The sequence below is a fragment of the Ovis aries genome, chromosome 13 (assembly GCF_016772045.2).
Source record: "Ovis aries strain OAR_USU_Benz2616 breed Rambouillet chromosome 13, ARS-UI_Ramb_v3.0, whole genome shotgun sequence".
NCBI lineage: Eukaryota > Metazoa > Chordata > Mammalia > Artiodactyla > Bovidae > Ovis > Ovis aries.
The window spans coordinates 69,759,429-69,784,700 of NC_056066.1; the positions used below are offsets into that span (position 1 = coordinate 69,759,429).

Consider the following 25,272-nt stretch of genomic DNA (forward strand, 5'->3'; position numbering starts at 1 on the left):
GGAGTCTAGCCCAGCTCAGCCCAAGTTGACACAGCCCCTGGCTTCAGGTTGCGTAAAAAACAATAAGGCCCCTTTTTGCATGAAGCACTTCCATTGCTGTGTGTTTGGAGGAAAGTGATGATTAAAGCATGAATTCACTGACCTGATCTGACCCAGAGGTCTGTAAAGAGTACATTTTTGTCAAAGAGGGTGAAGGGTGGTAATTGGTAGTTTTACTTCATGGAAGACTTTGGGTCCAGTTTTATAGGAGGCTACCATCATGGGGCACACCTTTCTGCTCAGCCTCCTGAGATTTCTCCTAAGATTGTTTGCTTGTTTTTGTATCTATATTTTGTTCATTCATTTCTCCCATGTAATATTGCTAGACCTTTCTACTCCATCTCTGCTCCATCAAGGAATTTAACTCAAGTATGATGTGACTTACGGATTTTTGATAATTGAAAACTTTTGGTTTGTGAAAGGTAAAAAGCACAGCTGAAATGTGTCCTTCTGATGTCTCCTGTCTTTGCCCGTTTTTAGAAACTTGGATTGGTCTACTTGCGGTCATAACCAGGGTTACAGTACTTGCAGTCTCACAGGTCATTGAAAGGATCAAGACTTTTGAGAGTCACAGTAACACATGGTCCAGCTACTGATAAGATTGTCCTGAGCTCATTCACATCTGTGTGTGCTCATCTTGGTTTGTTCTGCTTTTTCTCCCAGGATTTCCATTAAACAGACATCTTCTTGCAAGTGTTTCCATTCCTTTCTTCTTCCACTCTGTACTTGGTACCCATAGAATCTGAAATGGCAGGGGAAATGATAGCTCTCTGGAACCTGTGTTTTCAACAAAACTCTATGATCCCAGATAAACCATGGATATAGAGGTTACAAAAGGATTGCTTATAGTAGGTATTCAACCACTAAGTCCAACCTCTGCCAAGCATTATCTGGTCTTATAACCTGAGGTTTAGCCTTAGTAAAATTAAGGCTCCTCAAACCAGTTTTAACTTTACAAATAAAATACATAATTTTACTTGTAAATGAAGTATAGCAACCTTCAGAATCACTGTTGCTATCACATTGCATTCAGTCATACTAAAATATTCTCAGTGCCAAATACACATCTCTGCTTTTTCTCTTTAGAACCTATAATTCTGGGCTTTCAAAGATGTATGTATCTACAATCTTTTAAATGTAACCATCTGGGGATTACAAGCTGGAAGAAAAATGCCTTTATAAAACTTTATAGTCTTGGGAAGCTCTGATTTTGGTGAGTTTTATTAGAAGGAGAAAATAAGACATGCTTATTTTAAAAAATTATGTTCTGAACCTGACTTTTTAGTATACAGTTCTAAATTTTAAAGCATAAAAGAGCTAGAAGCAAGACCATTAAAGCTTCTAGATGATGTCATGGCAGAACATCTTCATGACTTTGGAGTAGATTTCTTGAACACAGAGTAAACAATAAACAGTTGAAACAGTGAACTTCATTTAAAAATTTTTGTTCAACAAAGGACACTAATAAGAAAACAAATACACAGGTAACAGGGAGAAAACATTTGCAACATGTATAGCTGACAAAGGCTTGTATCCTGTATATACAGAGAATTCGTATCATTCAATAATAGAAAAGATAAACATCCTCATAATAAAAGAGCAAAAGTTGGATGCTTTAGAAGACAGAGGAACAGCCAATAACAAAGCACGTGAAAGAGAGCTACTCATCGTCACTATCTGTCAGTGGAATGCAAATTTAAGCCGCATTAAACTACTGTTTCCAGTTCCAGGTATTTCTGCTGCAAATAAAATGAAAACATATGTCCGCAAAGACTGCACAGCAATGTTCATAATGCTATATTAATGTGAGTCTAAAACTGGAAACATCCCAGGAGTCCATTGTCAGAATAAACACAGTACAGTGTAGTCAGACACATTAGGGGTCACCATGGAATATACCATATATATACAGATGAGGGGACTTTCTGGATTGACAGAAATACTCTCTTAACTTCATAGGATGTGGGTTACATGTATTACGGATTGTCAAAACTGATCTAACTGTATACTTAAAAATGTGTAACAAACTTTTTAGAAGATTCAGAGTGAAAGATTGAAAGGAAGTATTAGAAGAAAAAATACTACCTATATCTCAAAAGGATTTGAATCTATAAAGAACTCTGTAAATCAGTAAGACCATGATATTTAAGAATGGACATGTATGGAAAGCTGGATAGATTTTATTTTTAAACATGCTATAAATACCTAGGGCCAGTTTATTGTCTTTTGTTTAAATTACTTGTGTTTGGGGTTCAGATTGCCATTCAGTCTCTCAATTCTGTTCAGGGAAGCTGAACACTGCAGGGATAAGCATACTTCTAGAAGCCAGCCCTCTGCTGTTAGACCTAGTTCAGTTCAGTTCAGCTCAGTCGGGTAGCTTCTCCCATCACTCCCTTCTCTGTGTCCTTATTTGAGAGAATCCTGGATCCGTGTTCTAGGAGCCTAGCCAACCTGTGAAGAAAAGTTGGTCTGGTGGTTATGGCCTGTGAATGACTGACTTGTTAGGTTTGTAAACTTTGCTTCAGTGGTGTGGCTAAGGAATGGGCAAATGAAGACAGACTCAGGGTTTGGTAGGCCTGTGTGCATCAGAATGATGGGAAAGAGCCTGCTTCTGAACTGGTGACTGCTGTTGCAGATGAGCCTTTTGTGTGTGTAAGACGGGTTGTGAGGGAGATTCATTACTGTCTTGAGATTTATTACTTACAAGAGGAAAGCTTCTGTCACACCTTTTTCTTATTTGCCCTCTTCAGTGTCAAAGTAAACTTAGAAGAACCAGAGAGAAATTTCCAGCTTCCCATTGTCAGCATATAGAACTTGGATATTTCTTCTGTATCACTCAACCACTAAATCACCCACCCACAACAACAGGTAGTTAAGGAATCGCTTGTTTTGTAGCCAAACAAGCACACAGCACTATACCACACACAGTTGGGGGGAGAGTGCTGATGACTCATCAGAGTAGCTGGGTAAGCTTTCATTTGTGAATGTTTGGAACTAGAAGTAGCAGACATTTCTTGCTTTGTGTGTCCCACACTCTTGCATGCTCAGAAGGCCAGATGCCTTGACCACAGGTCTTAGGCCTCAGAGACCACCTGTCTGTGTCATAGGTAGAAATCACTGTAGCTCTCCTCGGTTGTGGGCTGGGGGAATTAAGAGCAGAGATTCTTGAGTTCTTAAATTCTATCCCTGTGTCTATGTCATACAGTCTGTTTCTGGCCTTGTAATAATCCCTGACCATTTTGGATTTCTCCGATTTTCTTTTCTTTTTTTCCCCTTTCCTTTCTCACTTGACATCATCAGTCCTTGCTTGTGACTTTCTCCATTTAACAAGGTCACAGAAATCTTCGCTTGCTGTTGATTAGATTGTCTTTTCACACCCTTTTAAAAACCTTACATTGGCTTTAGAATCAATTTTTAAACCTGCCACCAAAAGCTCTAATGTTAAAAAAAACCCATCTTCACAATAACAGTTTCCCTCAGTCTCATCAAGAATACTTTTAAATGCAGAAGTTAGAAAATGGTGAATAATTGTAGCTGTTCCTGGAAGTCATTGTGTTCCTTAGTAATTATAAGCTGTAATCTTTGGTTCTGCTTCCTTGACAGTTCCATCAAACTGTGAAGGATTGTCTTGAATTTAATGAAGTTCAGTCCTAGCAAAAAACTGCTCTTGGGTCACAGATTCAGCAACAAGACTGTGATGCTGATGTGGGATTAGGGATGTTTATACCCTTTGTATTGACAGAAGTTAATTTGGGAGACATATCGTGGGCTTTCTTAAGAACATAAAACATTTCACAAAATGAAAGCCAGAGGCTTTTTTAGCAATCAGACAGGAACCAGTTCTGCCTGTCAGGGAATGGGACAGTGCACATCGTCACCCAGTAAATGCCTTGCTTCACTGAAGCTCGAGTTCCTTCTCTTTGGTTCAGAGCTCTGAAGTTGGATATTCAGTGTCTGTCTTTATTCCAGTATCCCTAAGCAATCCCCCCTTGGGTCTGGGTCTTTGCAGGGTGAGAAAGACTGGCAGAAATATGAGACTGCTCGGAGGCTGAAGAAGTGTGTGGATAAGATCCGGAACCAATATCGGGAAGACTGGAAGTCCAAAGAGATGAAAGTCCGGCAGAGAGCTGTAGCCCTGTACTTCATTGATAAGGTGAGGGCATCTTCCTGTCACACTGCCTACCATGTTCATCTTCATGAAGATGGAGGAGGCATGTGTTTCTCCAGGCCCTGTGCTTTAAGTACTGCTGGAGAGGCAGTGACAGCCCAGTAATCTGTCATCCTGCTCACCCAGTCTCTAGCCTAGTAAGGAAGGTAGAAGTGGCGAGACAGGTGTTCAGTGTCAGACTGACTGCTGCTGTCTCCAGTCTGTCTAATAGAAGGACTTCCATGAGTCTGAATGTGCCAGAAAGACTGACATTTGCAAACTCTTTGACCATGTGCCACCCCCCAAAATATTTTATATCACAACCCAGTATATAAGTATATTTGTGTTTGTGTATAAGTGAAACATATGTCGCACAAAACAGTGCTCAGCCTTTCTATGAGCAGCAGATTCTTACAGGTTTTCCTCTGTTCCTTATTTTTAAAAAGAATGGTTATAATCCTTAAAACTGGTTAAATAGTGCTTGCTTTGGCAGCACACAGAGTAAAATTGGAATGATACAGAGAAGATTAGCATGGCCCCTATGTAAGGATAGCACACAAATTCATGAAAATTAGTGAAATGATCGCCAATGTATCACAACTACAGTTTGGAAGACAGTGCTTTCGAGATCAGTTTCTCACACTGTTTCAGGAAAATAAGGTTTCATGTTTTCCCTTGGTTTTAGCACGGTTTATGTTTAACACAAGTTCTGAATTAAACATTAAGAAAAATTCAGAGACGAGCTTTTTGAGTCTGATTGCCCACAGTTTAAATATCTTCTTTCCTCCATTCCCATTTGAGAGGACAGAGTAGAGACATGCTTTTTGGGGAAGGTTAATAGCCCTTGATTCTCTCTCCACACTGTATTTGATCAGGGAAGAAGCAACAGTGCAGATTCAGAATTCCTGAGCCTTGCAGACTGATGCCCTGGTCCCAAGGAGACTTGGGATGCTTCTGATTTGGGTTTCCTAGACACTGTATGATACTGAAGTTCTTCATTCGTGCTTATCTTCTCTCCGCACCCCCACCCCACCCCCGCAATCTCCTCCCGGGACAGCTTGCTCTGCGAGCAGGCAACGAGAAGGAGGAAGGAGAAACAGCGGACACTGTAGGTTGCTGCTCGCTTCGTGTGGAGCACATCAATCTGCACCCGGAGCTGGATGGTCAGGAGTACGTGGTGGAGTTTGACTTCCTGGGAAAGGACTCAATCAGATACTATAACAAAGTCCCCGTGGAGAAGCGAGTAAGTTCTTGTGGCCTGAGCTCCCTGGCCTGCTTTTGCTTTCATTCCTTGTTTAGTGCTTTTCCTGTGCTCTGTGTTTTGCTGAACACTAGGAAAAATGGTTTGAAAGAGTGAAGAGGTACTGTTTGGTGTCCTGTGTACCTCCTCACCTGTGCTACAGAGCATGCTGCAAAGAGTTGGTCCTCACCACAGCTTGCACATTATGTTTATCCCATTGTGTTGTTTTAATGATATAACCACTCTTTAGTATCCCTTGGTTGTATTGCAAATTTGTCACTTTTGTAGCTTTGCTCAACTTTCCCCCAGCTCCTGATTCAGCAAAAAGGTAGCCCTTGAGTCTCTGGATCCCTCAGCCCAGAGCTGAAGCGGGTGCTGCAGTGCCATGGCCCCCCGATGGGTTGTGCCTGACCCACAGAGTGCAGTACCCCCGCAATCCAGCCCTTCAGCAGTCTGATATTTCATCAGTAACTGGGTTTTGCTGGCTGCAGAAATGTTCCAGATTAAATGAAGCTAAAGAGATCTGACAATTAATGTAATACCTGAGTTTAGGTTGGATTCTATACTGGGGAGGTGAGGAACATCAATGGGTCAACTGACAAAATAGGAATATGAACAAGATTGGATTAAAATGTGTCCGTCTAATTGACAAAGCTGAGAAGTTCTGTGTGTATATAAGAAAATATCTTTGTTCTTAGGAAGTACACTGAAATACTCAAGGGTAAAGGGCATAATTATGTAAGTACCCGGAAATAGCTCTGAACAAATAATTGTACATATACACATATAGATGTAGAAAGGAAATGAGTGTACATGTACACTGTACAAATACGAAATGAGGTAAAATACTAATGGTAGGTGAATTTCGGTAAAGGATATGGATTTGGTTTTGTTTTTTGCTTTGTGGGGTTTTTCTTTTTTTGCAAGCTTTGGTATAATTATTTTCAAAGTAAAGATAATAATTAGGCTCTGCTTATTTCTTTTAGGTTTTTAAGAACTTACAACTATTTATGGAAAACAAACAGCCTGAGGATGACCTTTTTGATAGACTCAATGTAAGTGGACAGAGCCCACTGCGCTGAAGAGGGGCCCAGCCAGAGGCTCCCAAGCCCCTGAAGGAGAGAGTTGCCTGGGAGTGACTGGGGCTTTGCCCTTAGCCTGTCCCAGGGCACCCTGCATGCCCTCCCTTCCTCAGGCACACACAGATCCATGGCCAGAGCCCTGGGATGGGGTGGATGAACCCTGCCTTCTGTCCTCTTCTGGCTTCTGCATAGCCTTGGCTGGAAGCTCAGTCACCACTGCTAGAGACCCAACACCTGTCCCTGAAATCTGACTGAGGAAGATCCTAATAGGGAAGGATACATATGCTTTATTGGTCTGCTTAAGATCAAAGTGTTTCTTAGGGAGGTGGGTACATGCAACTCTGTATTCTGGAATTCTTCTCCCTTTTCCTATCCCACTGGCAGGACAGTTAACTTGTAATTGTATAAATGTCCTAGAGCTTGCCAGGAAGGCCTGGATGGTATGGCTTTTACCTAAATCCCATCCTTTTTGTTGCTTTGTCTCTTCCAGACTGGTATCCTAAATAAACATCTCCAGGATCTCATGGAAGGCTTGACAGCCAAGGTGTTCCGTACATATAATGCCTCCATCACGCTACAGCAGCAGTTAAAGGAACTCACAGCTCGTAAGTACTGCCTGGCCAGACAGGGACCACAGCCTTACTGCTGATGTCCACTATCCTTAGTCGGCTGAGTCCTAGATCTGTTCCACTTTTCCTTAACATTGTGACTGGAGACTTTTCCCCTCCACACCTCGAATAGAGGGCTAAAGCTTATTTAGATGGCTAAACAGATCAGTTCTGTCTCCCCCATTCCTGTTCTTCTAGATTAGCTTCAAGGAATGCTGACAGGGGCTTTCTATCTGCTCTGAAAGTGCCTGTATTTTGTGTATTGTATCTATGTTATATAAGAGCTCACCAAATGAAGATAAAGTGTTGTGATGTTCTATTAAATTGGAGAGAGTAAGGTTGTCATGGTTACTAAAACAGCATAGGAGCAGATCCTTTCCCTGAGGTTTCTTTTTGTCCCCCTTTAAGAGTAGATAGTATTCTCCAAAAAACAGGCTGCTGAAAGCATCACCAAGATCCACAAGCTTTTTTCCTCTGGAGTCTAATTCTAATGAATTTCCATTGTCCTCTAGAAACATGTCAAATGGTATTAGAAAACGGTGTGCAAAAAGTCAGAGGTGGGTATGTTGAGGGTCAGTAGTTTAGGGTGTGGTGAAGAAGGCTACATGACACAAGTGAAAACATTTCTCAGGTGACACTTTATATTTTCCTTTCTGGAAGATACAGTACCTTGTGGTTTTAAAATGTAAAACTTATGGACCCTTCATTTTACCCACCTCTCTAGGCTATTTGTCCCAGTTCCATGCTGTTTTGGGTGGTTAGATGGGGGAGGTGAGCACTGGGGAAAGCAGGTGATGCTGTCGACTCTCAGATTTTGACCTTGTGCCTTGGGGGAACCTGAATTGATCATCTGAATGAGATGAGGCCCAGTAAACCCTGAGGATGGAGCGCATGTGTGTTCTCTCTTGTTACACAAATTGACTCTTCATCCCCATTTTTCTCTTTTCAGCTGACGAGAATATCCCAGCAAAGATACTGTCTTATAACCGTGCCAACCGAGCTGTTGCAATTCTTTGTAACCATCAGAGGGCTCCACCAAAAACCTTTGAGAAGTCCATGATGAACTTGCAGTCTAAGGTATTTTGGATCTGGATGGTGGGAGGTAGCCAAATCGAAAGAACCATGTCTGCTATGACGATTTACACTCCACCCTCTGGGCTGGGCTGGCAGGTGGACAGTCTTGGGTCTGTTCTGGAAGAAAGGTTCATACTAAAGATATGTGGAAATATGATTGTAGTTAGTCCTGATCGAGATACTGAATATCAGGTATTCATTGTCCAGTGAGTATTCTGAGTTGAAAAGCTAAATTTAATGTAGCCTCTTTGAAATACTGCTAATTATTGTCCTTCTACTTAAGGATAATGGATACAAAGATAGTCTTCACAATTCCTTTCCACTGCCCAGAAATACAACTGTTTCCAAATTAGATTGTTTTAAATTGAAAGGATGATGAAACGATATTTAATTTCCCCTAATCCTAGCACAACTATTTTTATTTTTACACATTCCACATGAATCATATTTTTATATAGCTCATCGTCAAACATCTGTTGAATACTGGCCGTGTGCCAGAGCTGCTGCCCTAGAGGGATAGACTGACATGCAAACAACGAGATGCTGTTCCTCTCTCCTTCCTCCAGCTCTGCCTGGTACTGAGCTTTTAAGCTGCAAGGCACTCAGCCTGTGATGATGATCATTTTATGTTACCTGTGGGCACATAACTAATCCATTCTAATGTATTAACCCACCATGAGAATTTGTAGCTATTTCACTACAAAGTAGATACATGGGTTACAAAGTAAACCAATCATCTTAAAATATATTTACCCCAAAGTCTGATACAGTAATAGTTTTACTAATAGGTGGGTCTAATAATTGTAAATGTCAAGGTAGTAATGAATATAAATACTTTGATTTCTGCAACAATTAAAATATGAAAATGTACATACTGTCTCGGTAATAAAGTCATAAGTATTACTGATAATACTATGTTTAGTTGCCCACATCCATAACTGAAGAAGAAATGATGAGTTTCAGCTGCTGCTGCTAAGTCGCTTCAGTCATGTCTGACTCTGTGCAACCCCATAGACGGCAGCCCACCAGGCTCCCCCATCCCTGAGATTCTCCAGGCTAAGAACACTGGAGTGGGTTACCATTTCTTTCTGCAATGCATGAAAGTGGAAAGTGAAAGTGAAGTCGCTCAGTCTTGTCTGACTCCTAGTGACCCCATGGACTGCAGCCTACCAGGCTCCTCCATCCATGGGATTTTCCAGGCAAGAGTACTGGAGTGGGTTGCCATTGCCTTCTCCGAGTTTCAGCTAGGGGTTAATTAAACTACAGATTGCTTCTTTTCCGTCTGTGTTCATGAATACTATACCTGGACAGCTGGAGTTCAAAAACTACTGCTGTGGTGAGGCTGCATACATGTTTCCAGGCCCAGGGTGTTTTCCTTCTGTTGAAATTTCTTCCAGATACGTACCCAGGTGTGGGTCAAAAGACACATACAACCTGCAGTTCATGCTTCATATGCCACCTGGCTTTGCTGAAGGGGTGCACACATCCACAGTACGTAAGAATGTGTCCACAGACGTCTCAGATCCTTGGACCATGTGACTGGCAGGCAGAGAGCCCATCCAGACCTCCCATCCTTGCACCTCTGTTAACAGTGGTCATGTGGTGCCATTTACTCTCCTCATGCTATCATTTCAAGCCAGAAATAAAAGCATGAATATTCAGGTGGTGTTTACCTAATTCAGGAGACCCATCCCTGGAGCATGAGGAGGCCTTTTGTTGGTCTCACTCTGGAACCACTGTTTGGGCAGTCCAGGCTGCCTGCCAGACGAGCCCTCTAAGCCCAGGAACCCTCTCCTGTGTGCCCAAGAAGCAAACACACACCCCTGTTTGCCAAGTGAATCAATGGGGTCTTTAATGCTTTGAGAGAATTTGACATAGCCTGCCAATTTAGTATTCACAGAAATGGTTAAAAGATTGTGGTTTGTTGTATTTCTAGCCTAAGAATCTGGCTAGTGGTGTCTGTGACACTTTTGTGTAGAGTCAGTTCCTTCATTTTGACTTTGGATAACATAGATGTTGGAAGTAAGCCATTCGTAGTAAAATGCATTTAATGATTGTCTCACAATGCTGGCCTCTGTTTCCAGTCTTGGGCTGTGTGTGTAAATCTAACAGACAATGCCAGGCTGAGAGCAACAGCCCAGTGTATGTGAGTCGGGCGTGCATTTATTCTGCAGAAGTTCCCTTGATCTTAGGGTTAGCATGGTGATAGCAGGTCGGGTTCGCCTGCCCCAGCTGTGAGCTCACCACTCTGGGGCCCCAGCCCCACGGTGTTGCCTGCTGCTGTCCTCAAGTGGGAACTGAGAATGCAGAACCGGTACTCTCAAGCAAGAGAGGCTGCGACTGTCCTTTTCTCCTCCTTTAACGACTGGGGCCCCAGGAGATTTCATTTGGAGAAAGAGCTCCATAGCTAAAAAGTTTTCATATCTGCTTTGAATGATAACTATTTGAATTTCCTTCCTGTCTCAGCTTTCTCACCTTTTAAGAACAGAATGCCAAAGCCAGGCCATGCCACGTATTGGCTTGGAACAGATGAGGCTAAGTGGTTTGGCTTCCTGGGTACCTTTTAATTGCCATTTTTTAGTCCCTTGGGTATTCTCCTCAGTGCATCTTTTTTTTTTTTTTTCTGGAGGAGTTAGCAGCTCTTCTCAGAGTGCTGGTAGAATCTGAGAAATGATCTGAAGTCAGTAGATGTAGGGACTCTTGTCTCAGCTTCATAAACAGTATCTCCTGCAGGATTCTTGGGATGGAGGTGACAACCTGGCACAGGATCCATTTGATAAACAGCTTTCACGTGTCATCCTCTTCCCAGTATCTAAAACCAAAGTGTTCTCTGATTAGCACCCACACTCCGAGTCCCAGTGGGTTCTTTCCCTGAGTTTCTGGATTAATGGGTCCCAGAGTCATTGCCATAAAACCTTCATTTCTTCAAGGGTGACTGAAGAATATAAACGGTCAAGTAGCACTGGAATTCAGCACCCGCTGCATATCCACTCTGTGCCGTCATAAAGCCACCCCTGGGCGTTTTAACAAGAACAGCCTACTTGGTGAAGACATCTTCTCTTAAGGAATCCTATTTTCTCTCTCAACTTATTTTATTCCTGAATCTTACTGTTGTTCTTCTCTACACAGATTGATGCGAAGAAGGAACAGCTAGCAGATGCCCGGAGAGACCTGAAAAGTGCTAAGGCTGATGCTAAAGTCCTGAAGGATGCAAAGACCAAGAAGTACGTGCCTGATGTGATGCAAAGCTGGGGGTTGGGTGAGAGAGGAAAAGGGTCCCAGCATCAACCAGAAGTCCTAGCTTTCCTAGGGTTTCTGAGTGACATTCTAGAAATCTCTGGGCCTATGGCTTTTCTGCTTTTACCGCCCTTGGGTGGCAATGTGGGGATACGGTGCTCCTGTCCAGAGGCCAGGCCCAGTTCTTGATGACTTCCTTTCTTCCAGGGTTGTAGAGTCAAAGAAGAAGGCTGTTCAGAGGCTGGAGGAACAGCTGATGAAGCTTGAAGTTCAGGCCACAGACCGAGAAGAGAATAAACAGATTGCTTTGGGAACCTCTAAACTCAATTATTTGGACCCAAGGATCACCGTGGCTTGGTAAGCACCACGCCCTTCTTGAAGGCCACCTACTGGCTTGGGAAGGGTGATGGGGTTCCAAGAGCATTGTCAGCTCTCACACACAGTTCCTACATTGCACACTTAAGAGTGTCCTCTGTCTTCTGCTGTGCACACTGCAAATGCATGAGGACATCCTGGGTGGTCTGAAATGGTCAATACTGTTACACCACTTTGGGATGTTATTATGTCTGCTAAGGCAGGTATGGTCCCCACCCCTAGTGGAACTTTAGGACAAAAATGGAGACTCTTAGTCCTTATTGAAGGAAAAATAAAAATGAGCCCATCTACCTAAACTTTAACTTGTCAATAAAAAAAAATTTTTTTAAGTGAAGGAAAGGTACCAATAAGGAGAAAAGAAAAACAAAAAATGAGAATACAGATCTGAGCAACCTATGCAGACTTTGCACCATTGTTTGCTTGTTTCCCTGTAAACTACCCCCCCCCCCAATAAAATAATATCCAAAATAAATGACTTTTTGGGGAAGATGCTTATCAGTTAACTTGAATTATTAGTTTCTGGGCTTAAGAGGAGCAACCATTCCCTGTGGGCCAAGGGTTCCAGCCAGCTCTTGTCCCCTTTCTTTTCTCTATGTCCTGTCTGGTGCTGGAGGTTTGGTTGGCTTTGAGAGGCAATAGAATATAATGGTGAAGAGCGTGGACTCTGGAGCCAATGTGCTTGGATTCACTTTTCAGCTCCATGCTCACTAGCTATATGAGAATGAAACCAAATCACCTAACTTCTCTTAGTTTTTCATCTGTACCTTTTTCATTTGTACACCTGCAATCGTACCTACTTAGTCAAGCACATGAAGCCCTAAGAACACGTCTGGTACCTTATTAATTCTCCTTCTCACCAGATGCAACAGGAGAAGGCAGCACATCCAGGCCCCAGCCCGGGGCTGGCCCACATCTCCTGAGACACACTGACCCCCCTTCTCTCTCCCTTATCTGCAGGTGCAAGAAGTGGGGGGTCCCCATTGAGAAAATTTACAACAAAACCCAGCGGGAGAAGTTTGCCTGGGCCATCGACATGGCTGACGAGGACTACGAGTTCTAGCCAGTCTTGAGGAGCAAGAGTTCTGTGAAAAGGAACAGTGTGGTTTGGGAAAGATGGATAAACTGTGAGCCTCGCTTGCCCTCACACCTGAGGGAAAGAGGCAGCAAGTCTTAACTAACATCTTTGAGAAAAGATATTATAAGGGAGAGCTGAGCCAGTTGTCCTATGGACAACTTATTTAAAAATATTTCAGATATCAAAATTCTAGCTGTATGATTTGTTTTGAATTTTGTTTTTATTTTCAAGGGGTCAAGTGGATGGGAATTTGTCAAGAGTTCTGCCAGGCAAATTCACTGTTTCACTGAAACATTTGGATTCTCTTAGCTACTGTATACGAAGTCCGATTATATTGGTGCGTTTTTACAGTTAGGGTTTTGCAATAACTTCTATATTTTAATAGAAATGAATTCCTAAACTCCCCTCTCCCCCATTTCAGGAATTTAAAATTAAGTAGAACAAAAACCCAACGCACCTGTTAGAGTTGTCACTATCTATTGTCATGGGAATCAATTTTCATTAAACTTGAAGCAGTCGTGACATCGGCAGTGTTTTGGTTCAGACACCTGTTCACAGAAAAGCATGATGGGAAAATATTTCCTGACTTGAGTGTTCCTTTTTAAATGTGAATTTTTATTTCTTTTTAATTATTTTAAAATATTTAAACCTTTTTCTTGATCTTAAAGATCGTGTAGATTGGGGCTGGGGAGGGATGAGGGGTGAGCGAGTCTAAGGATAATAAATAATCAGTGACTGAAACCATTTTCCCATCATCCTTTGTTCTGAGCATTCTCTATGCCCTTTCAGATACCCATCTTTTTCATTTAAAACCCCAATCTTTCACTTGAAAGATATTATTGTATAAAAGTTCCACAGGTAAAAAATTTAGAGGAAAATGAGTATTTGGTCAAAAAAAAAAAAAGGAAAAATAATCAAGATTTTAGGGCTTTTATTTTTTCTTTTGTAATTGTGTAAAAAATGGAAAAAAAAACACATAAAAAGCAGAATTTTAATGTGAAGACATTTTTTGCTATAATCATTAGTTTTAGAGGCATTGTTAGTTTAGCGTGTGTGCAGAGTCCATTTCCCACATCTTTCCTCAAGTATCTTCTATTTTTATCATGAATTCCCTTTTAATCAACTGTAGGTTATTTAAAATAAATTCCTACAACTTAACGGAAACTTGGTGTCTGCCTCTGTGTTAGCCCAGGGCCCCGGGCCAGAGTAGGGCTCCAGGGCTGGGCCTTGGTGTGGGATGTGGTCTGCCTGCTCCCGGCTGCAAGGGTGCCTCCCTCCCTACTAGCTGGGGCTGCATTTGTCTTGCCACCATGGGTGTGGGCTGAAGGGGAGGGAGCCAAAGTCCACATCCTTAGAAGGAGGCAGGGCCAGGAAGTGAGGGTGGGTACAGAAAAGCTAGAACAGGTGCGGTGCAAGAACTATATTTGGAGCCTAGGGTAGGTTTATTGAGCAAAGTGGAACAAGTGTATTCGGGAAGCAGATTTTAGAACACTTCTATGTGTGCTGGTGAGAAGCAGTTAGCAGCTTCTTTGGGCCTACTTACGTGGCTAAGTTACCGTCAGGATGGCAGGAATTACGGATACTAAGCCAGTTAAAACACTGAATCCCAGAAGCTCTCTCCAGACAGACAGAGATCCTGCTGACTGAGAGAGGGAGCAGTCTGGAACCACTTCTCAGTGCTCTAGTACCCGAGTCAGTCAGGATCCCTACAAAAATTGTTCCTCCTTTCATCCTAGGTTATAGCTAAGTCTCCGATGATGCTGAAAGATTTAAGTCTCCTGGTCAAACGGAACAGGCGACAGGAAGGCCAGAGTGGTCAGAACCGGTCATTTAGCTAGCCCTAAGTCCTCTAGCCTGCCAGCTAGGGGTGTATTCTGGGAGGACAGCCATCTCCCTGCTGGTCTCTGAACCTCTGGGCTGGGGCTGGGCCAACTGCAGAGAATCCTGAAGGGTCCTTGGCAGCCTTTATTTCATCACCCAGTGAGGGAGGCAGCATTCACCCCAGGGAATAAAGGAGGGTTTGGAGCCACTATTCCTTTGGAGCAAGAGACCAAAGCCAAGTATTTTGAGTTCAGTGGTTCTGAGGAAGCTATACCACAGAACGCCACAGAACGTAAGGAACAGCAATAGAGAGACTTGTCCATGAGCCTTATCGATGCCCTTGAGCAGGACCTGTCACAACCAGGGGACAACCTTGGGTCACCACTGGAAACAGGACAGGAGGCCCTGCAGGCACATTTTACTGGTGAGAGAAACCTGTGCCTACCTTTCCTGGCAAGGACCATTCTTCTGAGGGCAGGTGCAGAGCAACTAGATGCTGGTCAAGAACAGCTGTAAAGGACATCCTGGGTGGTTGCAGCAGGCCTGGGAGAGCAAGCCAGAGATTGGGAGAAGCTGACCCGACAACCACTGCGACAAGGGAAGAGGCTAGACAGAGGTGAGGGCCAGGCATGCAGGGCCTCAAAGGACGCTTGAGCATGAACTCAGGAGGACCACCCCCCGCTTCCTAGGCATCTGGCAGGCAGGTTCCCTTCTCTCACTTCCAGCCCTTAGGTCGGAGTGCAGGGTCTGCCCCACCCTCTCCTGTCCGGCCCTTCCCTGATGCTGGGGTCCAGCTGTGGGCAGAGGGAGACCGCTTCCATATGCCACCCCAGCCAGAAAGCTGGTGCTGGCTTGGCCCCTTCCTCTCTCACCGCCACCCCCCACATCCTGTCAGCAGGTCCTGTCTGTCCTCCCTGTCAAGTCTACCTCAGGCCTCTGCCAGTTGTTTTTTTTTTTTTAAGAAACCACAGCTCCCAGCCCTTTTCAGCCACCACCCCCTCCCTCTCTCTCACACACAAGCACCTGGAATGAGTCACCTCTACCACCCAGTCACTCTCCCACCCCCTGCATCTAGCTCCTGCCCCATCTTGCTTCCAATGCCCCCTTCCACTCTGACCAGTCACCTAGGAATGAGCGACCAAACCACTAACCAGGCTCTGCTGCTTCTGCATCTCAAACTCGCTGTGGCACCAGACACTTTGCAAACATTGCTAGTGATACTTCATGTGTCATAAAATCCACCCATTTCCAGTGAACAGTGACTTCTAGTAGCTACTGAGTGGTACAGCCATCAGCGTACGTCAGTTTTAGAACTTCGTCCCCTCAGTAAGATCCCTCATGCCAGGGACAGTTCATCCCCATTCCTACCTCCAGCCTCCACGAATCTACCCTCTCTATATAGGTCTGTCTGTCCTGGACATTTCACATAAACAGCATCATTCCCTTAAAGAATTCCTCTGGCTTCCGTGGTGCCACCCTCCTGATTTTATCCCTTCGTCTCAGGCTGTGGCTTCTGTTACCTCCTCTATCAGGTCCTTAGCTGCTGCGGTTCTCTTCTCAGCCTAGCTGATTTCATTCACGCTTGAATGTGATGAGCCCCACATCTCTGCCTCCAGCCTAGACCCCTCTCCTGAGATCCAGACACACACTGCCAACTACACCTTGGCAGGGATGTCCATGGACTCTAGAACTGTGTTCGGGACCTACCACGACCAGCCCACTGGGCTTGGTTTAGCATCTCAGGGAAAGGCACCACCATCCACTCTGTCTCCCAACTGGAACCGAGGGCAGCCATCATCCTTCACACCTTTCTCGTATCCGGTAAATCACCAATTCTGGTATCACCTTCTAAATACCACATACATCGAATACAGGTATTTCCTCCTTAGAAAACTTAAAAAAAAATTTTTTTTTCCTTTTCTGAGAAAAGAGTTTTACTTACATTTCAGTCTTTACAAAATCCCTCATATAATGGGTCATTCTCTCAACTTGTTTTGAACCAAAAAGCACTTTTTGGAGAAAACACATTATCCTGAAATGACCCCAGTCAAACTAGTTTTGGATGATTGTAAGTAGTCCCTTGACAAAACCAGTAAACAAGGAAGCAAAGAAATTTACCACAGACTGGGCAATTATTTCTCACAATCCCAAGCACTGCATTTCAACAGGTTTCTTCAAGGTCACTTTAAATAGCAATGCACTGAGGTTATGTATATATGTTTTTAAAGCGTCTTTTAGAAAAACACTGAAATATTTATAGATAACATTATAGAGCTAAGATTAGTGTCAAAATTATACGGAATGGGTTAGTGGGTCGAGTTTGACACGAAACAAGTGGCCAAGAGTTCATAATTAAACTGGCTGGTGAGTCCATTTCACCATGCTATATATATATTTAAAATTTATATTTAAAATTTCTGTAATATTTTTAAAGCAATACAGTCTAAGTGGGGATTATGTCAATCATTGATACGTATCTACAGAAGAAATAAAAAGCTATTTAATGTTATACAGAAAAGTAATTATGCTTAGGTTAAAATTTCCAGTTGACAGCATCACATACTGATTCAAAAAGTATTTTTTCTGCAGCAACAGGGATGAATCTCAAAAACACTATACTGAACACAGATCCCAGGGTACACACTCTGTGATTCTACTTACATGAAATTTTAGACCAGGTAAAACTAACTTTTAGTGACAGAAAGTAGACTTCGTGGTTGCCCACTGGGGGCAGGGGAGATCAACTTTTTTCTTTTTTAATGTGGAACGCTTCATGAATTTGCATGTCATCCTTGTGCGGGGGTCATGCTAATCTTTGTATTGCTCCAATTTTACTGTATGTGTTGCTGAGTTGAGCAGGAGACGGACTCTTAAAGGGCACCCAGAACACTGGGGTGATGGAAATGTCCTGTGTCTTAACTGGGTGGGGGTTACAGGGGGGTATACATTTGCCAAAGCTTTCCACACTTTACACTTAAAATGGGTGCATTTTCTGTAGGGTATTCCTCAATAAAGTTGATTTGTAATGGTGAATTCCCTGGTGATCCAGTGGGCCACATCTACTTGAGCCCACGTGCCCTGGAGTCTGTGCTCCGCAACAAGAGAAGCCACTGAAATGAGAAGCTCTCACACTGCAACCAGAGTGTAGCTCCTGTTCACCGCCAAGCAGAGAAAGCCCGCAGGCAGAAGTGAAGACCCGGTGTAGCCGTAATTAATTAACTAACTTTAAAAAAGTTTGAACATCATTATTGAAAAGGCCAGTGTGGGAAAAAAATAAATACTCATAAATTAATATATCATTTTAAATAATGTGTGACTTTAAATGTGTAAAATATGTAACTAAATGAACTGCTATCCTTGGACATCTGAATCATGTATCCCTTAAAATATGTATGCTGTCATGAGAGGCCCGCATACTACAGCAAAGAGTAGCCCCCACTCTCCTCAACAAGAGAAAGCCTGATGCAGCAAAGAAGACCCAGTGCAACTCAAAACAATAAATAAACAGATAATTTTAAGTTTTCTGCTATAGTTGCAAAACTGGCCACAAAACACAAGTGGTGACCTTATTCTGAAAACAAGTGATTGACAGTCTTGTATCTGGAGCAGAATACCTCTCACTGGACTGTGCCCAGAGCCACCGGCAGGTCTAATAAGGTCAGCTGTCCCTCCCCAGTGCTCCAGGGGCCCTTATCACACTGAAATGTCTTCTGCTGACAAACGACTGTTGGCATGTCTCTCTCCCCTCCTGGAGTGGGAACCTGGTCTGATTCCTTCTGCGGTCTAACTGCTACAGGGGTGGCATCGGGAATGTGTGCTGGAAGAAGGGCAAAAAAGGTGGAAAAATAGCGGGTCCGACCTGGCCAGGGCCACAGTGGCTAGCTAGGGCCCCCTTCTCTGCCTGCAGAGAGGCAATTACAGTGTCCCTGGAGTCCAGCTCTCCTGTCTCGACATCTGGGTCCCGGGAGAGGGGCCATCAGCAGAGGGGAAGCAGGGTCTGCAGGGAGCACAGAGTCCTGGCCTGGTCTCCTCTCGAGCGACAGAGAACACGAGGCTCTCGAGGGGCTGAGAGTATATCGCGGGTGTGCAGGAGGATGAGACCTAAAAAGTATGAGGCCTGGTGACCAAGGGGGAGCCATGGATGGATACTGGGGACCAAAGCTTTACAGCCAAGATGACAGGTTGAGGGATGGAGTTCAAGGTGCACCAAGGTGAGTACTGACTAAGCACCAGGTGACTAAGCACCAGGTGCAGGCCTAGGTGCAGGCTGACTGACTCAAACTCACGAGAAGGGCTGGTCAGCCACCTAACCTAAGATACTACTAAGTAAAAATTAAAGAAAAGTTTAAAGAAGAGGGATAGTTTCATATGTGGATTAAATTAGACGCTCCAAGTATATAAATCTGCCTACCTTCAACTGTGGTAGGAGCTGCGCTTTCCTTTTATACCTTGTATAGTCACTCAAGGTCATTACAAGGAAGGATGAAAACTGGGTGGGGATTTGCTGTTAATCTGCAGACAACATTCTCTACTATTTCAATCAAGTAGGTGTCCCCTTGAGAAACTTTCCTTATCATTTAACCCCAGGAAAATCTTTCCTCCCCAAGGAATCAGTTATCAGAATACAAAGTTTCTGCGTTGAATACCAGGAAGCTCAATTTGATTTTCACTCACTGCAGCTGTGCTAACCCATATTCACGGAATTACATTCTTCCTTCAGATAATAGCATATCCCATTTTTATGGTACCATATTTTTGAAAGAGGAGTACATCAAGGCTGTATACTGTCACCCTGCTTATTTAACTTATATGCAGAGTACATCATGAGAAACGCTGGACTGGAAGAAACACAAGCTGGAATCAAGATTGCCGGGAGAAATATCAATAACCTCAGATATGCAGATGACACCACCCTTATGGCAGAAAGTGAAGAGGAACTCAAAAGCCTCTTGATGAAAGTGAAAGAGGAGAGTGAAAAAGTTGGCTTAAAGCTCAACATTCAGAAAACGAAGATCATGGCATCTGGTCCCCTCACTTCATGGGAAACAGATGGGGAAACAGTGGAAATAGTGTCAGACTTTTTTGGGCTCCAAAATCACTGCAGATGGTGATTGCAGCCATGAAATTAAAAGACGCTTACTCCTTGGAAGGAAAGTTATGACCAACCTAGACCGCATATTCAAAAGCAGAGACATTACTTTGCCAACAAAGGTCTGTCTAGTCAAGGCTATGGTTTTTCCTGTGGTCATGTATGGATGTGAGAGTTGGACTGTGAAGAAAGCTGAGTACTGAAGAATTGATGCTTTTGAACTGTGGTGTTGGAGAAGACTCTTGAGAGTCCCCTGGACTGCAAGGAGATCCAACCAGCCCATTCTAAAGGAGATCAGCCCTGGGTGTTCTTTGGAAGGAATGATGCTAAAGCTGAAACTCCAGTACTTTGGCTGCCTCATGCGAAGAGCTGACTCATTGAAAAAGACTCTGATGCTGGGAGGGTTTGTGGGTAGGAGGAAAAGGGGATGACAGAGGATGAGATGGCTGGATGGCATCACCGACTCAATGGACGTGAGTTTGGGTGAACTCCGGGAGTTGGTGATGGACAGGGAGGCCTGGCGTGCTGCAATTCATGGGGTCACAAAGAGTTGGACACGACTGAGCGACTGAACTGAACTGAGGAAACGCTCGGAGTACTTAAGACTGAGAAAGAAGACATCTGTGACAGGCACAGGGATGTGCCACTCAGATTCCCCTTTGGGGAGTGCTTGTTGCCAGGAGACCATCAGCCCCCTAAGACCACCATGGTTGCAGACATCTGAGGCTGCGCTTGGCCCAGGACAGGCCACGTTCAGTGGCTGGTGGAGGGACTGCAACAAAGCTCCCTGGGGGCAGGCTGAAGCTGCCACCAGACGGGCATCACAGCTCAACTTCTCCCACTGCCCCCTCGCATTTCCTTCCCTCCCTTCCCCAGTGCTGATCCCAAGGACGTGTCCTGAAAAAACACCCTGCACACTAACCTCCGTCATAGAGGCTTCCCAAAGAACCCAACCTGGAACAAGATGTAACCAAACAACTAAAAAAAGAAAACATATCAGGTATGGGTACTACAGAAAGGGTAAGAAAATAGTGAAATGTTCATACCCAGGGGGAAGGCAACATCATGTGGACTCTGGATGGGCCTGAATCCCATCTCTGCTGCCTCTTAGCTTAATCTCTCCGGGCCTCAGTTTTTCCTTCTGTAAAATGAGGGTAATAGAGTACTTATTTCAGACTTCCCCTCTGGTCTAGTGGTTAAGAACCTGCCTGCCAATGCAGGGAATGCGGGTTCCGTTCCTGGTCCAGGAAGATTCCACATGCCATGGGGCAACTAGGCCCGTGAGTAGCACCCACTGAGTGTAAGTGCTAGAGCTCTGTGCAGGACAATGAGAGAAGCCAGCGCGACGAGAAGTCCGTGCACCGCAGCCAGAGAGTAGCCCCTGCTCTCCGTAGGTAGAGAAAGTTCACATGCAACAATGAAGACCCAGCCTGGCCATAAATAAATAAATAAGTTGTTTAAAAAAAAAAAAAGTACTTATCTCAGGGCTGTCATGAAAAGTAAATGAGTCACCAGGGGTAAAGCAGTTCTATGGGGCTTACTATATGTCAAGTGACGCTCTAAGTGTTTGGTAAGTAAACACCCATGGGGTCAGGCTCACAGAGCCAGAGGGGCAGCTGGGCTGGGACTCCACCTCCCCCCCACTTCAGGCACAGGTACTGGTGTCACCAGAGCATGCTGAAGCATGAGTGTTGACAGAAATAGGCTCGAGTGAGGCGAGCCTGGGTGATGTCATGGGCGTGTGCCTGGTGTGGGTGCTGGGCTGTGCCTCCCAGCCAGCGCAGCTGCAGGCACTGCCAGTAACACCCACGTCCCCATATATATATGCCGAGCTGGGGGAAGCCCATACCAGTCACACCCTCGGCTCGCCCTGCTTTTCCTGAGTCTCCTTGGGTGGAGGCAGGCACCTGAGGCCTGGGATGCAGGCTCAGAAGTCCCAGGAGGAAATGGGGCCCTGTTTCCTGATTGAGGGCCTGACAGCAGGCTGAAAACATGAGCTCCTGTTGGCAGGGATTGCTGGAGCCCCTGGAGGCCCAGCCCCAGAGGCGAAAGCAGAAGCCAGGAAGCCTGGGCTACATGTCGGGAAGCTCTCAGAAAATGGAGATTTCTAAAAAGCATCACCGCCCACCAAGCTGTGAGGGCTACAGCACTTAGGAGGCCTCCTGGGAAAACGGATAAGATCAGATGAGCAAGGAGGGGCCCAGCCAGGCCCCCACTTGTCTTCCTGGCCTCACCAACCCCGCCCCCCACTCCACCTCCCCTCTCCATGCTCCCTCTTAGTAAATTCTAGCCTTCTTTCCATTCCTAAACTTAACTGTTCTTTCTGGCCTCAGGGCCTTTGTACATGCTGTTAACCTTGTCTAGAAAGGACTTTCCTCCAACCCACCCCTAATAATACAGCCAGCCATCTCCTCACATCCTTCCAGCCACTGCTGAGTCCCACAGAGGTCTTCCTTGTCTACTAGATCTGAAGCAGGTCTCCCTAATGTTTTAGCTCATAGCCCTCTGTTTTTCCCCTCCATCACAATTGTCCCTACAAAACAGAGTGCTTGCCTTTCTTAAATCTGTGAATTCCTGGGGGCCCAGCGCTGAATTTTTCTTGTTCGCCCGATTCATGGCACTGACACTGAGCATAGGGAAGCTCAAGGCTGCAGACAGGGACAAGCGCCCCAGCAAGCCCCAGCAAGCCCAAGCCACACACTATGAGCACTCAAGTTCTGCACTCAGGCTTCCTGTGCCCAGGGCCAGCCATGCCAAGGGCCTCCCCTCACCCGTGCTGAGTAGCCAGCTGTCCACCGGCACCTACTGAAGCCAGGGGCTCTCCTGTGAGGAAGAAAATGCATGGTGTCAGACAGACTGGGGTTCAAATCCTCACTGGTTAATTATGTGGCCTTAGGGCAAGCCGCAGAACTTCTCTGAATCTGTTTCTCATCAGTAAACTGGGAACAATAATCCCTGATTAGAGTAATTATAAGGATCAGGTGTGACCACACGTTGCAAAGCTTGTAACGATGGGTCAGGCACTGGGTCAACTTTCATTCCCTCCCTCCTACTTTGAAGGTCTGTCACTAGGTGGCAGTCCATCTCAGCCACTCCACCTCCCCTTGGGTGACCACAGCCGACTAGCATAAACGGCTGCCTCAACTTCAGGCTGAATTCTCAGGTCCTTGTGGGCTGCACTTAAGGGGATCAACACACATACACACGCTACCACTACAGCAAGACAAGTCAAAGGCAGTCCCCAGACATTAGTCATCACCCAGCTGGGTGGCCTGCCTGAGCACATACTCTTATATACGTACTCACACATTCCTGGATGCCTGGATCTTTCCCTAATTTTTTTTTTTCTTTATCATTTTTTGGAGGTCGCAAAGAATCGGATACGACTTAGTGATTAAACAACAACAGCAGGTGGCATGTGGGATCTTAGTTCCCCGAACCAGGGATCAAATCTGTGCCTCCAGCATTGGAAGCATGGTGTCTTAACCACTGAAGTCACTTAACCAGGGAACTCCTTGGATCTTTCTCTAGCATCAGCTGGGTGCCCTGCTGGGCCTCTTACCTGTAAAATGCAGTATGCTGTCCTGCTTTGTCTGGCTCAACATCCGTCAGACAGGCTCTACTGTGACTGAAGGTGTCTTTAGCTTGGGCGGTGTTCTGTGACAGGGCAATTAGACGGCCCGGGGTGCGTCTAGGGAGTGGCTGTAGCAACACAAAGAGTACAGATTAATCGAATAATCACCAAAAGAACTTGTGCCTGGAGAATGGAATGAAAGGGAGGTGGTGAGAGATGAAGTGGGATAGAAAGGGGCCAGACCATGCTGGACCTGCTGGGCCAGGTAGGGGATTTTGTGTGCCATGGCAAGTTCTGGATGATTTGAGCCTGGAGGTAGGGAGTCAGGATTTAATTTCATTTTGAAGACCAGAGCATAGGGCCTTCCCTAGTGGTCCAATGGCTAAGACTGCACTCCCAACAAAGGGGGCCTGGGTTCGATCCCTGGTCAGGGAACTAGATCCCACAGCCCCCAACTAAAAGATCCTGCATGCTGCAACTAGGACCCGGTACAGCCAAATTTAAAAAGAAACAAACAAACTAGAGCATAGGGAATACATGCAGGCAAAACCAAGGAGGGTAAATAGTCTGGATGAGAGAAGATGGGCCTTGAGGTTGTGGGCAGAGCGGAGACATGGGACGGCAGACGGAATGGGACTTGACGGAGTGCTGTGGGGTTGAGGGAGAGAGAGAGAGGAACCAAGGCTGTCTCCATCGGTTTTAGCCCGAGCACCTTACCAGAGGCATGTTCTGAGAAACTGAAGACCATGGGAGAAGCAATTTGAAGAGAGATGTGAGATGTCTGTGCTACGTGGGGTTGTGGAACAGGTAACGGGATGCAGGGAGGGATAGAGCTTCGGCGCTCGGGTGCCTGAATTTGGCAGGGGGCGGGGGGCAGTGACGCTGAGAGGTCAGGCCGCCTTGGGAACTGACTCAGGACCCACCCCTGAGCAAGAGAAGTTGCTGAGGTGTCGAAAGGCAGCGGCCAGAGACCGAGGAGGAAAACAGGGATAGAGTCGGCCCGGGAAAACCAAAGCTCGGGAGAGCATTTGCAGGAATGGTGCGGAGCCGTAGGGCCTGAGTCCCCATCCTAGTCGCGTGGATACTCGCGGCGTGGGGGTGCGAAGTGTATGGCCAGGCCAAGACCACTGGAGGGCTCGCAGGGGATGCTCAGGCCTGTGGGCTACTCCGAATAACGGGACTCCCCACACACACCCGCGAGGCCACTTCGGCCGCAGGGCCAGGAAGATCGTGGGTCCGACGGTCGGAGGCGCTGCCGGCGGGGCCGCCCCCGGCTGCCCGGGGAAGGGAGGGGGGAGAGGCGGGACACTCAGACTGTCCGTCAGAGCCTGCCGACCAATCACCGGGTGGCCCCGCCCCCGCCCCGCCCTGGAGAGGACGCGCGGAGGACTCGCCTCCTCCTCCGCCGCCGCCGCCGCCGCCGCCGCCGCCGGTCTAAGGCGGCCCGGCCTGGCCTGGTTCCCTCAGCCGGGCAGCCCTCCCAGGTACCGGGTTTGACCGGCGGGCCCCGGGAGGCGCCCCGGGCCTGCACTTCTTTTCCCGGTGGCCGCGCGGGCGTCGCCCCGCTAGCGGGCTTCGGAAGGAGCCGCCGCGGCCGGGCCTGTGCGGGACGGTGGGCTGGGCAGCCGCCTGTGCGCGCGCGACAGACGGCCGGGCCGGCGCGAGGCTGCCGCGCGTGACGGGACCGGCCGTGGCAGCCGGGCTGTGTCCGGGGCGGCGCGAAGAGACCCCGCGGGGCCGTGGGCCCGGCTGGCGGACTGCGGGAGGCGCGCGCGCGCGTGCCCTGACGCGGGGCCTGCCCGGGGGGTCTCGGGGCGCAGGCGCGGCGGGCGGGGGTCCTCCCCACGGGCGCGCGGGCGCCTTTGTTCCCGGCGCGCGGGCCGGGGCGGGGCCTGCAGGACCGCCCCGCCC

General features: G+C 46.2%; 2 protein-coding genes, 1 long non-coding RNA gene and 2 other non-coding genes across 7 annotated transcripts in view; 3 read left to right on the top strand and 2 right to left on the bottom strand.

The window, feature by feature from the left end:
* The window catches only part of TOP1 (DNA topoisomerase I), an 87,713-nt gene extending 73,672 nt beyond the window's left edge, over window positions 1–14,041 (top strand). The window contains exons 14-21 of the mRNA XM_027977194.3: window positions 4,049–4,192; window positions 5,244–5,429; window positions 6,413–6,481; window positions 6,999–7,113; window positions 8,066–8,193; window positions 11,320–11,414; window positions 11,635–11,784; window positions 12,760–14,041. Of these exons, the coding sequence (XP_027832995.1) occupies window positions 4,049–4,192; window positions 5,244–5,429; window positions 6,413–6,481; window positions 6,999–7,113; window positions 8,066–8,193; window positions 11,320–11,414; window positions 11,635–11,784; window positions 12,760–12,862 (990 nt within the window). The 3' untranslated portion in view covers window positions 12,863–14,041. The remainder of the gene's footprint in view (window positions 1–4,048; window positions 4,193–5,243; window positions 5,430–6,412; window positions 6,482–6,998; window positions 7,114–8,065; window positions 8,194–11,319; window positions 11,415–11,634; window positions 11,785–12,759) is intronic.
* LOC114117698 (U6 spliceosomal RNA) lies at window positions 4,664–4,770 on the top strand. The gene has a single exon (XR_003591356.1). It is a non-coding gene; the product is annotated as a U6 spliceosomal RNA (small nuclear RNA).
* LOC114117629 (uncharacterized) lies at window positions 10,017–25,198 on the bottom strand. 2 transcript variants are annotated; one of them, XR_009595970.1, is made up of 3 exons: window positions 23,350–25,198; window positions 22,559–22,610; window positions 10,017–20,928 (listed from the first exon to the last, which is right to left on the bottom strand). It is a non-coding gene; the product is annotated as an uncharacterized LOC114117629 (long non-coding RNA). The 2 variants fall into 2 exon arrangements; XR_009595971.1 differs by lacking the exon at window positions 22,559–22,610.
* LOC114117707 (U6 spliceosomal RNA) lies at window positions 17,454–17,557 on the bottom strand. The gene has a single exon (XR_003591364.1). It is a non-coding gene; the product is annotated as a U6 spliceosomal RNA (small nuclear RNA).
* Window positions 24,787–25,272, top strand: part of PLCG1 (phospholipase C gamma 1) — a 33,527-nt gene continuing 33,041 nt past the window's right edge. For both annotated transcript variants that reach the window (XM_027977196.3, XM_027977197.3), the window contains exon 1: window positions 24,787–24,845. The gene's annotated coding sequence lies outside the window, so the exon portion shown is untranslated. The remainder of the gene's footprint in view (window positions 24,846–25,272) is intronic.